The following is a 15,606-nucleotide window of genomic DNA, read 5'->3' as shown; positions in this document are numbered from 1 at the left end:
ATAGAGTTTCGCTACTGAATTTAATTTGATATCACGATTCTGTGGTCCTATGTTCCACACCTTTGTAAGACTCTGCTGTTCTTTCTCTGCATGCTACTTGTTTGCTGCTAATTTCAGCACCACAGACAGCGACATTCCTATACTTGATACATTACAGTAACCTATTGCCTTTTGGAAGTAATTTTATATTTCTATCGCAAAAACATTTTATGAGATCTCATTGCAGTTTATGTACTGCTTTCTGCTGTCTTTACATTTGTCCAATTCACTCCGTCTTTTCAATATAACGCAAATGGCAACTGTAGTAATAGTAAACAATAGAGCACTAGCTGCGATTATCCACAGGCGATATATGCTTGTCCCCTAAGGCCCAGTGTAAGGAGTTCCGGTTTTGGACTCTAAGTGACGCTGTTGGTCAGCAAAACGATTTCAGTGTTAACAGCCAGCCTATCCCCCTCCCAAACTACCGTACTAGAGCATGACACCGGAGATATTGTCCTTCGTGGGAGGACAGAGAGTGAAGAGACGATTTTTTTTTTTTTTTTTACACATTTGTCTTTGGAATATAGGAGGAGCGCGTTGTCATCTGAAAGTAGTACAATATATTTAAGCTGGACTACAAGCTCTTGTTTGTTTTCTTCAAGTGAGGACGCATCATTCATCAAGATCTGTTGTTTCTGATATGGCAACCCGAGGCCAACCCTACCCTAGAAGTGTAAGATGGCGATTGTCTTGTATATTACGATGTCAAGTGGGGATTCTCATTTTGCTTACTTTTATGGGTGATAGAGTGGCTGGCCAGATTCGCTATTCTATTCCAGAGGAGATGAAAAAGGGCTCCGTTATTGGCAATGTAGCACAAGACCTTGGTCTGGATCTGAAAAGGCTCCGCTCTGGCCGGGCCCGTATCGTGAGCGGAGAAAACATCCAGTACACCGAGCTGAGGACAGACAAAGGGATTCTAGTTGTGAATGAGAGAATCGACCGAGAGCAGCTTTGTGGAGACGTGACACCGTGCAGCCTCAGCTTCGAAATCATTTTAGAAAATCCTATCGAACTACATCGTGTCACTGTCGAAATTTTAGATATAAACGATAATACCCCTTTCTTTCCAAATAAAGACATCCAGTTTGAAATGAGCGAATCTGCTACAATTGGTTCTAAATTTCCTGTTGAAAGCGCAGTTGATCCTGACGTTGGACTAAACGCCTTACAAAATTACGTTCTATCTCCGAATAATTATTTTATTCTTAAACAACATGCAAATCCAGACGGCAGTAAATACGCTGAGCTGGTGCTCCAGAAGCCATTAGACAGAGAGGAACACCCCAGTCTCCCTTTAAAAGTAATAGCTGTCGACGGTGGAAACCCCCAGAGATCTGGTACGGTGAATATAAATGTATCTGTATTAGACGTAAACGATAATGCCCCTATATTCAACCAGTCAGTTTACAGGGCCGCCGTTGTGGAAAATGCGCCAAAAGGGACTTATATCACAACAGTTAACGCTTATGATGCAGACATTGGCACTAACGGGGAAATAATATTCAGTTTTTCGAAAATTAAAGGCAGTATCGTTGATATGTTTAGCATTGATGAAAGCACAGGTGTCATCTCAGTTTCTGGACTTATAGACTTTGAAAAAGAGAAAAAATATGAGCTTAGGTTAGAGGCAAGGGATAGAGGAGGTTTGACTGGGACCAGTAAAGTTATCATTGAGGTTAGTGACGTCAACGACAATGTTCCAGTAATTAATATCATGTCATTTTCTAATACTATATCAGAAGATGCCCCTCTTGGCACAACAGTAGCTGTTATTAATGTCAAAGACGCTGATTCAGAGACAAATGGACAGATAAAATGTACAATAGACAAAACGCTTCCGTTTAAAATCAAATCGTCAATAACGAACTATTATAATTTGGTGGCGGATCAGCATTTTGACAGAGAGACGACTGCTGAATATGACATTACAATAATAGCCACCGACTCAGGGTCTCCTCCTCTTTCTAGCTCCGTCACATTGCAACTTAGAATCACTGACGTAAACGATAATGGCCCAGTATTCGACAAAAACTTATATTCTGCCCACATCACAGAGAATAATTCCCCCGGAATGTCCATCACCACTGTTAACGCGCGGGACTCTGACTGGCATCAAAACGCGAGAATCTCCTATTTCCTGGAGGACACACAAATCAGCGGTAATCCAGTGTCAAACTATGTGGCCATAAACTCTGAAACTGGGGTTTTGCATGCTGTGCGTTCGTTTGATTATGAACAAATTAAAGAACTTCAGCTTACTGTGAAAGCGCAGGATGGAGGCTCCCCTCCACTCAGCAGCAATGTGACTGTGAAAATAATGATCCAGGACCAGAACGACAACCCGCCTCAGGTTCTGTACCCAGTCCAGACTGGTGGCTCTCTGGTGGCTGAAATGGTGCCTCGTTCAGCAGATGTGGGCTATCTGGTCACTAAAGTGGTGGCTGTTGATGTGGACTCTGGACAGAATGCCTGGCTCTCCTATAAACTGCAGAAAGCCGCAGACAGGGCGCTGTTTGAAGTGGGCTTACAGAATGGAGAAATAAGAACTGTCCGCCAAGTCACTGATAAAGATGCTGTGAAACAAAGACTGACTGTTATAGTGGAGGACAACGGGCAGCCCTCTCGTTCAGCTACAGTCATTGTTAACGTGGCGGTGGCGGACAGCTTCCCTGAAGTGCTGTCGGAGTTCACTGACTTTACACACGACAAGGAGTACAACGACAACCTGACTTTTTACTTAGTGTTGGCTCTGGCTGTAGTTTCCTTCCTCTTCATCACGTGTTTAGTGGTTATTATATCAGTGAAAATCTACAGATGGAGACAGTCTCGCATCCTGTATCACTCCAGCCTCCCTGTGATTCCGTATTATCCACCACGTTACTCGGACACTTTGGGGACAGGGACTCTCCAACACGTGTACAATTACGAGGTGTGCAGGACGACTGACTCCAGAAAGAGTGACATGAAATATATGCAACCGATGAGTCAGAGTTTAGCGAGTGTGGATGGAGCTGGGACTGATACACCGCAGGTGGACAAGCAATTATCAGGCAACTGTTCTCAAATGTCAACTTTGGTGAGTGATATATTTAATTTTTCGTTGTCCACTTTCTCCTTGTTCTGGTAGTATTTTCTCCTAAAGTGTTTAGACTGAAGTGCACGTGCATGACTGTCAGTGGCGCCTCAGTGTCACTGTCCATGGTGCTGGAACTGTCCATGGATGAATTTGAAATACCTTTTTTACGACTTGCAAGCCAAGCTATTAATATTCATATTAAATTGCCTAACATATTAATAGCACAATAAGATCATTAAAAATAGAATCACACTTCCCAGAGTCTGGGTTTTCTTTTAGGTAGAAGTTGCCATACATATTAAGATTATCCTCAACAGTTACAGTTTAACAACTTAATCGATGGGAGTAGAATCAACCAAGTTTTTTTTTTTTCCATTTAGGTTCTGTTACTCATTGATTAAATTAATATTTGTATTGTCGGCAAACCGAACTTGTGTTTAAATAAGAAAAACAATACAAGCTTTACAGGGGAAAACAAATAAAAATGATTTGACAGCTGGAAACAACAGAACCAGAAAAGACCCTTTCTCCAACCTATTTTTCCCTTGCTCATCTTATTTTTTAGTATTTAGAATGCACTAAGATTTGTTTGTTTAACATTTACATTTGTTTATTTTGGAATTTATTTTGTAGATAATCATTAATGTTTCACCATACAACATCAGTTGTGATCTTAATGGAATAAAGGTTTAATGAAGTTTTAAATAATCTTTGTTTCACTATGATCTTAGACTTAGGATGCTTTTTTGGAACAGGAAATGGTCGGTGTGTAAGCATAGGCTTCATTCGTACTGCTCCTATGTAAAACGTTTATCCAAAATGTTTACTATAAGGATGAAAAAACTTTGAATGCAACATTTAAACTGTTCCTAATATTATGCACACCACATACATTACCGTGGATGGGCTCTGAGCGCCGCTGTTGATACATCAACTGACTAACTGTCCAAATAAGCAGCGCAGCGGCCCACCCCTTTCATTCGTTTCAGTGTTTTACTGCTTGGAAAGTAGACGGTCTGGCCCGTCAAGGTCCAAATTGTAGCATTTCTCGCGCAATTTCTCTGCTGAAAATACCATTACCTTTTCAGTTTATGGATTTAATGACATCAGTTTTGCATTGAAAGGGATTACTGCGTCTGTACCTCTGGATTTATGATGGCTTGTATGTGGATAACCGCTCGCAGAGGTCGATGGCAAGCACTGTTTGTCATTCTTTGTCTTTTCAAGCTGAGCTCAGTGACTGGACAGGCTCGGTATTCCGTACCGGAGGAGCAGGCAGAAGGGTCCTTTGTTGGAAACATTGCTAGAGATTTAGGCTTGGACGTGGCGAGGCTCATATCAGGTAAAGCTCGTATTATTACAAAAGGAAGCCGACAGTACGTTGATTTAAACCGAGACAAAGGCACTCTTGTTATTAAAGAGCGAGTCGACCGAGAAGAACTGTGTGGGAAGACGACGCCCTGTAGCTTCAGTTTCGAGGTGATTTTAGAAAATCCAATCCAGCTTTATCGGGTAACAGTGGAGGTAATAGACATAAACGATAACAGTCCGTCGTTCCCAAAGGATGATATCAATTTAAAAATCGTTGAAAATGCTGCATCAGGGACTCGCTTCTCACTAGAGAGTGCCGACGACCCTGATGTTGGTATTAATGACATTCAAAAATATATGCTTAAACCCTCAGATCATTTCAAATTGGAAGTACAGAGCCAGCCTGATGGTGGAAAATTTATCGAGATGGTTTTACAAAACCCGTTAGACCGAGAGAAAGAGGAGACCCACACACTCGTGCTGATTGCCTCAGATGGAGGGGAGCCACATAGATCAGGGACAGTGCGTATTCATATCACTGTGCTAGATGCTAACGATAATGCGCCGGTGTGTAGCCAGCCTGTTTATAAAGCAGACGTCAAGGAGAATTCTCCTGAAGGAACAGTGGTAACCACAGTTAGTGCAAAGGACGCAGATAAAGGAGTTAATGGTGAAGTAACTTATTCCATAGCTCATGTAGCTAGAGAAGCGAAGCAGCTTTTTGAAGTAAATGTTAAAACTGGAGAGATTAAAGTTGCAGGTAAACTGGACTTTGAAAAATCGAAGACTTATCAATTGAACGTTCAGGCTAGTGACCACGGGGGATATACAGATACGTGCAAAGTTATTATTCAAATAATTGACGAGAATGACAACGTCCCTACAATACAGCTTATGTCATTTTCTAACTCGATATCCGAGGATTCTCCCCCAGGTACAACTATAGCTGTTGTTAACGTTGATGACGAAGACTCAGATGGCAACGGTGTTGTCAAGTGCTCCATTAACTCTGACGTACCTTTCAAAATTGAGTCTTCCTTAACAGGATATTATACCATAGTAACCGAAGACTTCTTAGACAGAGAAAGTATTCCTGAATATAATATCACCATAACCGTCTCTGACCAAGGCTCTCCGTCTCTGTCCAGCAGTAAAAACATCAATGTGAAAGTGTCTGACGTGAATGACAGCCCGCCCAAATTTGATCAGTCAGAATACAGTAAGACTGTACCAGAGAACAACTCTCCTGGATTTTCTGTGTTTACTCTCAGTGCCAGTGATGCAGACTGGGGCCAAAACGCTCGAGTTTCTTACTTTGTGGAGGAGAAAGAGATTAATGGGCTAGCTGTATCTTCGTTAGTGTCAGTAAATTCAGAAAATGGTGTCATTCATGCAGTGAGGTCGTTTGATTATGAGCAAATCAAGTGGTTTGAATTTAACGTATCTGCTCGTGATGCTGGATCCCCTCCTCTGAGCTCGGTGGCTACAGTGAGAATAATGATCCAGGACCAGAACGACAACCCGCCTCAGGTTCTGTACCCAGTCCAGACTGGTGGCTCTCTGGTGGCTGAAATGGTGCCTCGTTCAGCAGATGTGGGCTATCTGGTCACTAAAGTGGTGGCTGTTGATGTGGACTCTGGACAGAATGCCTGGCTCTCCTATAAACTGCAGAAAGCCGCAGACAGGGCGCTGTTTGAAGTGGGCTTACAGAATGGAGAAATAAGAACTGTCCGCCAAGTCACTGATAAAGATGCTGTGAAACAAAGACTGACTGTTATAGTGGAGGACAACGGGCAGCCCTCTCGTTCAGCTACAGTCATTGTTAACGTGGCGGTGGCGGACAGCTTCCTGAAGTGCTGTCGGAGTTCACTGACTTTACACACGACAAGGAGTACAACGACAACCTGACTTTTTACTTAGTGTTGGCTCTGGCTGTAGTTTCCTTCCTCTTCATCACGTGTTTAGTGGTTATTATATCAGTGAAAATCTACAGATGGAGACAGTCTCGCATCCTGTATCACTCCAGTCTCCCTGTGATTCCGTATTATCCACCACGTTACTCGGACACTTTGGGGACAGGGACTCTCCAACACGTGTACAATTACGAGGTGTGCAGGACGACTGACTCCAGAAAGAGTGACAGTAAGTTCGGCAGAGCTGGTAGTCAGAACGTGCTGATAATGGACCCCAGTTCTACGGGGACGATGCAGCGGATACAGAGTGAAAAGAGCATCCTGGATGAACCAGACTCTCCTCTAGAGGTTAGTTTATTGAGCAGTCATTCTTCATTATTGTACAATACATTAATTATGGTCTATTTTAGATTACAGATTACTTGGCTTCATGGTTTGTCTCACTGCTTGCTCAGAGATCATCTTCAGCACCACTAGTAACGGACAGCTCTTCTCAGAGTTGAGCCATTTAACTGAAGTGAGAAAGAGTCAGTAAGGAAATTGTACACCACAAAAAGGCCTGATGCTGTTACGTGTTACCAATCTGTAATTTTGTCTGTACTGCATGTGGTGTTTTGTTTCTGCTGTAATTAGATAACATATATGGACTTTATGCTTCCAGCTAAGTTTTATTTTTTTATTTATTTGTGGAGGGAGAAAGGAAATGTAATAGTATGACGAAGAGTGTTTCCAGTTGACATGTCTGGTGGCTGTACTACGTTTTGCTATCCCACTTTATCTCTGCCTGTCACTTAATCTCCTGATAAGCTACATCTTTTTTTCAATTTGAATTCAACATATTCATGCACACATTCAATTTGACATATCTTCTCGATACCTACAACGTTAGCTGTCTCCTACACACTCTCAACTGCTATTCAAAGAGGATCTCGCCTAACACTTGTTATATTCATATCGGACTGTAAGGGCCGCTGTTGGACTTCAAAGCGCATATGAAGCTTTTGAAATGCAGCTACACCTCCAGTACTTCTCTTAGTGTACCGCGGATAGCAGGACGTTCGGTCTTCCTTTTCACTAGTGATTTTTTGACTAATGTATTTTCTGTCACACTGTGGATTATAAACACATCAACAGAAGGACGATACGGATTAATAGGCTGGCTTTTGCGACATACTTTTATGTGCAGTTGGGTGGATTGCTTCGGGAACATGCCTTTTACCAGCAGTGAACCCACAATTAAATGGCAAGTACGGGCCTTCATCCTTGTTTTTCTCATTGACGCGACAGTCTGTCAGATCCGCTACTCTGTCCCAGAAGAGATGAGAAAGGGCTCCTTTGTAGGAAATGTGGCTGAAGATTTAGGTATCAACGCTAAAAGACTGATATCCGGCGGTGCCCGAATAGTTAGCGGTGATAGCAGCGAGTATATCAGGCTGGATGTAGACAAAGGGATTCTTGTCGTGGGAGAAAGAATAGATAGAGAGCAGCTCTGCGGGCAGACATCGCCCTGTAGCTTGAATTTTGAAATGATTATGACGAATCCAATGCAACTACACAGCGTTGTAGTGGAAGTGTTAGATGTCAATGATAATGCACCCGTGTTTCATGAGAAAGAAATGCATGTAGAAATAGTAGAATCTGCTGTTTCAGGAACAGAAATATTACAAGAGAGTGCCACCGACCCCGATGTTGGCATCAATGCTTTACACGGCTATACATTACACCCAACAACACATTTTAATATTAAGGTCCTGTCCAGCCCGAGTGGTCATAAATATGCACAGTTGTATCTTTCTAATGCTTTAGACCGAGAGAAAGAGGAAAAGCTGCTTCTCATGCTAACTGCTGTGGACGGAGGTGAACCACAGAGATCAGGGACACTAAAAATACATGTAACTGTGCGAGACACAAATGACAATGCTCCGGTTTTTACGCAATCAATTTTCAAGGCGTTTGTTGAAGAAAATGTTCCAAAAGGAACCTTAGTGGTGAGCTTGAGCGCAACAGATGCAGATGAGGGGATGAATGGCCATGTTACATACCACTTTAATCGCATGTCTACTAATGTTGCTGATCTATTTCATCTGGATGAAAACAGCGGCGATTTAACAGTAAACGGTATGATTGATTATGAAGAGAATAAAATATATGAGATTGGTGTGCAGGCAAAAGATCAAGGTGGACAAAGCACATCAACAAAAGTAATAATTGAGGTGACGGATGTGAATGACAATGCACCTGTAATAACACTAACCTCGTTTTCGAGTGCCATCGCTGAGGATTCTCCTAGTGGAACTACCGTGGCCATCATAAACGTTAAAGATCTAGATTCAGGCAAAAATGGCAAAGTTGACTGCTCAGTTAATGGCAATATCCCGTTTGCAATCCACTCATCTCTAAAGAATTATTACACTCTGGTGACAAACGGTATCCTTGACAGGGAGCGTAATCCTGATTACAATATCACTTTCACGGCTGTGGATGAAGGTAGCCCACCACTCTCGACTAACAAGGCAATAACACTTCGAATATCCGACGTCAATGATAATGCCCCCGTATTTGAACAGAGTTATTATGAAGCTAATATCATGGAGAATAACTCCCCAGGATTATCTGTGTTTTCCGTGAAAGCACAGGACTCTGACTCGGGGCAGAACGCACGTGTGTCTTACCTGCTTATTGATACTCAGTTAAATGGTAACTCCATATCCAATTACATATCTGTTAACGCAGAAAGTGGCGTAATACAGGCAGTTCGATCATTTGACTATGAGCAAATTAAAACTTTAAATATTTTTGTAAAAGGGCAGGATGGGGGTTCCCCGCCCTTAAGCAGCAATACCACAGTTAAATTAAATATTCAAGACCAGAACGACAACCCGCCTCAGGTTCTGTACCCAGTCCAGACTGGTGGCTCTCTGGTGGCTGAAATGGTGCCTCGTTCAGCAGATGTGGGCTATCTGGTCACTAAAGTGGTGGCTGTTGATGTGGACTCTGGACAGAATGCCTGGCTCTCCTATAAACTGCAGAAAGCCGCAGACAGGGCGCTGTTTGAAGTGGGCTTACAGAATGGAGAAATAAGAACTGTCCGCCAAGTCACTGATAAAGATGCTGTGAAACAAAGACTGACTGTTATAGTGGAGGACAACGGGCAGCCCTCTCGTTCAGCTACAGTCATTGTTAACGTGGCGGTGGCGGACAGCTTCCCTGAAGTGCTGTCGGAGTTCACTGACTTTACACACGACAAGGAGTACAACGACAACCTGACTTTTTACTTAGTGTTGGCTCTGGCTGTAGTTTCCTTCCTCTTCATCGCGTGTTTAGTGGTTATTATATCAGTGAAAATCTACAGATGGAGGCAGTCTCGCATCATGTATCACTCCAGCCTCCCTGTGATTCCGTATTATCCACCACGTTACTCGGACACTTTGGGGACAGGGACTCTCCAACACGTGTACAATTACGAGGTGTGCAGGACGACTGACTCCAGAAAGAGTGACAGTAAGTTCGGCAGAGCTGGTAGTCAGAACGTGCTGATAATGGACCCCAGTTCTACAGGGACGATGCAGCGGATACAGAGTGAAAAGAGCATCCTGGATGAACCAGACTCTCCTCTAGAGGTGAGGCCTTTGTCATATTGATCTTCACCTATAATTATGTTTGGGCTCACATTTAACGAATAACCCATGCGACATTTTCAGAACCACAGCTAATGGACAGCTCCCCTGATTGGAGGTTAAATGTCCTTTGTGAACTGCTGCTTAATTCACTGTGGAGCAGGAGCCTAGTGTTGTATTAAAGTGTGAGTACTTAATGTCTTTACCAGTTTTGGCCACTAGTAGTTTTGGTTTTCTGTTTTATATAAATGAATGACAATGCTGCCGTTTTGATCTACAATTCTAGCTCTCCTACACCAAAGTGCTTTGCAAATTAATTTTTATTTTCTGCCTGTCTTCATGATATTCATACTTTGGACAGTAAGGGACGCTATTGGTCAGTGAAACAAGTGTTCAGAGTTGATTCAGTTTAGGCAGATCCCTCATTTTACCGTATAGCCGGGATGGAGAAGACAAACTGGGCCGTATAAGCAGGACTACGGCCACAATTTCATCCGGAGCAAGGACTTTAAAATCAAAGGATTACTTTCTGCAACTGGCTTTGTTCTCGGTGGATTGTATACCGCAGGCTGTTGTTATCACCTTGTCTTATTTGTACAATGGCGTTTGAAAAATCTCCTCCTTTTTGCTTAAAATGGCGTTTGTATAGCAAGTCATTATGGCAGTTTCTGCTGTTCCTTTGGTGTCTCACTCACATCGTGTCTGCCCAAATCAGGTATACAATTCCAGAGGAGCTGAAAAAGGGGTCTTTTATTGGTAACGTAGCTCAAGATATTGGTTTGGATGTGCAAAGGCTTCGTTCTGGCCGGGCCCGTATCGTGACCAGACAAAGCATCAAGTACACCGAGCTGAAAACAGACAAAGGCATTTTAGTCGTGAACGAGAGAATAGACCGAGAGCAGCTTTGTGGAGACGTGACACCATGCAGCTTCAGCTTTGAGGTGATTTTAGAAAATCCTATGGAATTACACCGTGTAACAGTGGAAATAATTGACATAAATGACAATTCTCCGACGTTCAGAAAGGATGATATTAAATTTGAAATAAGCGAATCTGCCACACTGGGATCACGCTTTTTGTTACCCAGTGCCGAAGACGCAGATGTAGGCAGTAACGGTCTCCAGAAATACATACTAACTACCAATGACATATTTGGTTTGAAGCAGCACTCGAGTCCAGATGGTCGAAAATATGCCGAGATGATCTTACAAAAACCATTAGATAGAGAAAGCGAGCCAAGAATATCACTGAAACTCATCGCTGTTGACGGTGGAACTCCGCATAGATCTGGTACAGTAAATATAGATATTACAGTGCTTGATGCCAATGATAATCCTCCCATTTTTAATCAGTCTCTCTACAGGGCTACTGTCTCGGAGAATGCATTAAAAGGTACCTATATCACGACAGTGAACGCAAGTGATGCAGACAGTGGATCAAACGGTCTCGTCACATATAGATTTTCAAATATGAAAGAGCAGCTGGCTGACGTATTTCATTTAGACGAAATTACGGGGATTGTAACACTCGGAGGGCAAGTAGATTATGAAAAAGATAAGAAATATGAAATTATGGTTGAAGCTATGGACCAAGGAGGTCTGATAGATTCAAGTAAGGTGCTAATTGAGATAGGAGACGTAAACGATAATGCACCTGTCATAAATGTGATGTCATTCTCCAGCCCCGTGCCGGAGGATTCTGCCTCGGGTACCACAGTGGCAATAATTAATGTGATTGACGCAGACTCAGAGCGAAATGGCCAAGTTGTTTGTACAACAGACAGTAGCCTTCCATTTAAAACAAAATCAACATTAACTCATTACTATGCATTAGTAACAGACTCAGCTTTTGACAGAGAAGTTGTACCGGAATATAACATAACTGTAAGGGCCACCGATTTGGGATCACCATCCTTGTCAAGCACAACAATATTACGTCTGAGAATCTCTGATGTGAATGACAATGCCCCATTATTTGATCAGATTAGCTACGTTTCTCACGTTACAGAGAACAATTCTCCTGGAATGTCCATATTGTCCGTCACAGCACGAGACATGGACTGGAATCAAAACGCTAGAATATCGTACTTTCTCGAAGAAACACAGATCAATGGCAGTCCAACCTCTTCTTACGTCTCCATAAATAGTGAAACTGGAGATATCCATGCTGTGCGCTCGTTTGACTATGAACAAATTAAACAAATTCAGTTGGTAGTAAAGGCGCAGGATGGAGGCTCTCCTCCACTCAGCAGCAATGTGACTGTGAAAATAATGATCCAGGACCAGAACGACAACCCGCCTCAGGTTCTGTACCCAGTCCAGACTGGTGGCTCTCTGGTGGCTGAAATGGTGCCTCGTTCAGCAGATGTGGGCTATCTGGTCACTAAAGTGGTGGCTGTTGATGTGGACTCTGGACAGAATGCCTGGCTCTCCTATAAACTGCAGAAAGCCGCAGACAGGGCGCTGTTTGAAGTGGGCTTACAGAATGGAGAAATAAGAACTGTCCGCCAAGTCACTGATAAAGATGCTGTGAAACAAAGACTGACTGTTATAGTGGAGGACAACGGGCAGCCCTCTCGTTCAGCTACAGTCATTGTTAACGTGGCGGTGGCGGACAGCTTCCCTGAAGTGCTGTCGGAGTTCACTGACTTTACACACGACAAGGAGTACAACGACAACCTGACTTTTTACTTAGTGTTGGCTCTGGCTGTAGTTTCCTTCCTCTTCATCACGTGTTTAGTGGTTATTATATCAGTGAAAATCTACAGATGGAGACAGTCTCGCATCCTGTATCACTCCAGCCTCCCTGTGATTCCGTATTATCCACCACGTTACTCGGACACTTTGGGGACAGGCACCCTCCAACACGTGTACAATTACGAGGTGTGCAGGACGACTGACTCCAGAAAGAGTGACAGTAAGTTCGGCAGAGCTGGTAGTCAGAACGTGCTGATAATGGACCCCAGTTCTACAGGGACGATGCAGCGGATACAGAGTGAAAAGAGCATCCTGGATGAGCCAGACTCTCCTCTAGAGGTGAGTTATATAATGTAGCTTCGTCTCTGTATCATAATTTCTCTTTCTGTGTTTAGCTACATTGATAGTGAACTGTTGCGCGCTATACCTTCATTTTCAGCACTATGGACAGCATCTCACATTGCATCACTCGCTTCTGTATTTATATTCGGAACTTCGTGCTGCTATATCATTTCACACGCACGTTACTTTTACCTAGTTGCATTGTGTGTTAAAGCGGAGTGATAACCTACTTGTTTTTTGCAACATTATAAATATGCTTTCTGTTGTAGTTGCTGTTCCTCTTTAACCTCTCTATTTACTACTTTCAAATTATAGGCAGCATTTAACCATTCAACCATTAACTGCTATTCAAATATTCAGCACTGTAGTGCTGGACACTTCCACACAATGAGACTCGTTTGCTAACGCTGCTCTAAATCGCTGACTTCTGTCTGTGGTATGATTATGTGTGGAGTTTGTGGTTACATCGTGGTTTGAGATATTCCATCTATTATTTTTTAGTGCCTGGCAATAAGTTATTTTGTATTCATGTGGGTTCACAGAGTAGATTGCATAGATTTTTTTTTTTTTTTTACCTATTTGCAGTTGACCCGGTTCTTTCCTCCTTTTGGACTCTAAGGGACGCTGTTGATCAGTAAAACAGAGTCTAGTGTTGTTAGGGCTGTGATAGAGGAGAGAAAGAGGAGAGGGAGAAACACTCTCTTCTTACAAGGAGGCATTCGACGGAAATACAGTCGCTCGGAAACAGCATTTTTTCTTTGATAATAATGGAACAATTTTGCTGGACAGAAATGCAGCACTATTGAACTGGAATGTAACTTTCGTCTACGTGTGTGACTGTGGGATATAATTTGCGGTTCCGTTTAGGATTTTATTCTTTACGACATGGGGATACGCCAGCACCGATGCGGAAAATGGCTGTTGTGTTGGACACTTATATGGCAACTGTTATTTTTTGTCTTCATGATTTCCACCATCAACGGCCAAATCCGTTATTCAATACCGGAGGAGATGAAGAAAGGTTCTCTTATCGGTAATGTAGCACAAGACCTTGGTTTGGATCTGAAAAGGCTCCTTTCTGGGCAGGCCCGTATCGTGAGCGGAGAAAACAATCAGTACACCGAGCTTAAGACAGACAAAGGGATTCTGGTCGTGAACGAAAGAATCGACCGAGAAGAGCTTTGTGGAGACGTGACACCGTGCAGCTTCAGCTTCGAAATTATTTTGGAAAATCCAATTGAACTTCATAGGGTGACAGTAGAAATATTAGACGTAAATGACCATGGGCCAACCTTCAAAAACAATTTAATGAATCTAGAAATTAGTGAATCTGCAACAGTAGGATCGGATTTCGAGTTAGAAAGCGCCTATGACCCAGATGCAGGGATTCACGGTTTGCAAAAATATGTTTTATCCCCTAATGATAATTTCGTTTTGAAGCAACACTCCAACGCCGATGGAATCAAATTCGCTGTAATGATTTTACAGAAGCCATTAGACAGAGAGTTGAATCCACACCTGTCTTTAAAGCTTATAGCAGTAGACGGAGGAACTCCACAGCGATCTGGTACAGTAAATGTAGAGATCACTGTTCTTGATGTCAATGATAATCGTCCTGTATTTAATCAATCATTGTACACTGCTACTGTGACAGAAAATGCACCCATAGGCACCTATATAACTAGTGTGAATGCTTCAGATGCCGACAGTGGGTCTAATGGCTTGGTTACATATACGTTTTCTAATGTAAAGGGAAAGTCTGGTGAAAAATTTGAAATTAACAGTTTATCTGGCAAAATAACTGTTGCTGATAATATTGATTTCGAAAAAGACAAAAGATATGAAATAAGAGTGATCGCTAAAGACCAGGGTGGCCTTAGTGACGCAACCAAAGTTGTCATTGAGGTCAGTGACATAAATGATAATGCTCCGGTTATAAATATAATGTCCTTCTCCAGCCTGATTTCAGAGGATGTCCCTGCAGGCACGACTATAGCTGTTTTTAATGTTAAAGATGCAGACTCTGAAATAAATGGTCAGATAACATGCTCAATAGATTCCAATCTTCCCTTTAAAATCCAGTCTTCTTTGACTAATTATTACAATTTGCTTTCAGATATGACTTTTGATCGTGAAACAAAACCAGAATACAACATAACCATAACTGCAACTGATTCAGGTTCACCCCCACTTTCTACTAAAACAACTTTACACCTAAGAATTTCTGATGTAAACGATAATGCTCCACTCTTTATTAAACCAAATTATTCTGCATATATCGTGGAAAATAATGTCCCTGGGATGTCAATATTCAGTGTAAGCGCACAAGATTATGACTGGAATCAAAACGCCAGAATCTCATACTTTCTGGAGGACATGCAGGTCAGTGGCAGCCCAATTTCCTCTTATGTGTCCATAAACTCTGAAACTGGAATTCTACATGCAGTTCACTCATTTGATTATGAACAGATCAAGCAGCTTGTATTCACTGTCAAAGCGCAGGATGGAGGCTCCCCTCCACTCAGCAGCAATGCGACTGTGAAAATAATGATCCAGGACCAGAACGACAACCCGCCTCAGGTTCTGTACCCAGTCCAGACTGGTGG

The 15,606-nt window shown here is 42.5% G+C and overlaps 4 protein-coding genes and 3 pseudogenes across 17 annotated transcripts in view; all 7 read left to right on the top strand.

Annotated features, from left to right (window-relative positions):
- Positions 1–15,606, top strand: part of LOC122879995 (protocadherin gamma-C5-like) — a 251,973-nt gene that overhangs the window by 113,675 nt on the left and 122,692 nt on the right. The gene's annotated exons all lie outside the window — the stretch shown is intronic.
- The window catches only part of LOC122880012, a 184,261-nt pseudogene that overhangs the window by 86,001 nt on the left and 82,654 nt on the right, over positions 1–15,606 (top strand).
- Positions 1–15,606, top strand: part of LOC122879994 — a 120,527-nt pseudogene that overhangs the window by 89,664 nt on the left and 15,257 nt on the right.
- On the top strand, positions 238–13,876 carry LOC122880010 (protocadherin gamma-A10-like). Its single transcript, XM_044204731.1, has 2 exons — positions 238–2,950; positions 12,821–13,876. Exons 1-2 carry the CDS (start codon positions 683–685, stop codon positions 13,013–13,015), a joined length of 2,463 nt encoding a protein of 820 aa, XP_044060666.1. The 5' UTR covers positions 238–682; the 3' UTR covers positions 13,016–13,876.
- LOC122880013 lies at positions 4,088–10,073 on the top strand (annotated as a pseudogene).
- On the top strand, positions 6,926–10,001 carry LOC122879996 (protocadherin beta-12-like). The gene has a single exon (XM_044204716.1). The coding sequence runs from the start codon at positions 7,338–7,340 to the stop codon at positions 9,984–9,986; it is 2,649 nt and encodes an 882-aa protein (XP_044060651.1). The 5' UTR covers positions 6,926–7,337; the 3' UTR covers positions 9,987–10,001.
- Positions 10,308–12,814, top strand: LOC122880016 (protocadherin gamma-A1-like; the record flags this gene model as incomplete). Its single annotated transcript, XM_044204735.1, has 1 exon — positions 10,308–12,814. A coding segment is annotated over exon 1 (2,253 nt), but the record flags the coding sequence as incomplete, so codon positions are not given.

Source organism: Siniperca chuatsi, linkage group LG8 (genome assembly GCF_020085105.1).
Source record: "Siniperca chuatsi isolate FFG_IHB_CAS linkage group LG8, ASM2008510v1, whole genome shotgun sequence".
In the NCBI taxonomy this organism is placed as follows: domain Eukaryota; kingdom Metazoa; phylum Chordata; class Actinopteri; order Centrarchiformes; family Sinipercidae; genus Siniperca; species Siniperca chuatsi.
This window is presented reverse-complemented; position numbering and strand designations above follow the sequence as displayed.

Bases quoted from the DNA above. Each gene is read 5' to 3' on its own strand.
- LOC122880010 (XM_044204731.1), top strand. From the start codon at position 683: ATGGCAACCCGAGGCCAACCCTACCCTAGAAGTGTAAGATGGCGATTG. The intron at 2,951-12,820 runs CTCCAACACGTG...GGGACAGGCACC, and splicing joins ACACTTTGGGGACAGGGACT to CTCCAACACGTGTACAATTA.
- LOC122879996 (XM_044204716.1), top strand. From the start codon at position 7,338: ATGAAGCTTTTGAAATGCAGCTACACCTCCAGTACTTCTCTTAGTGTA.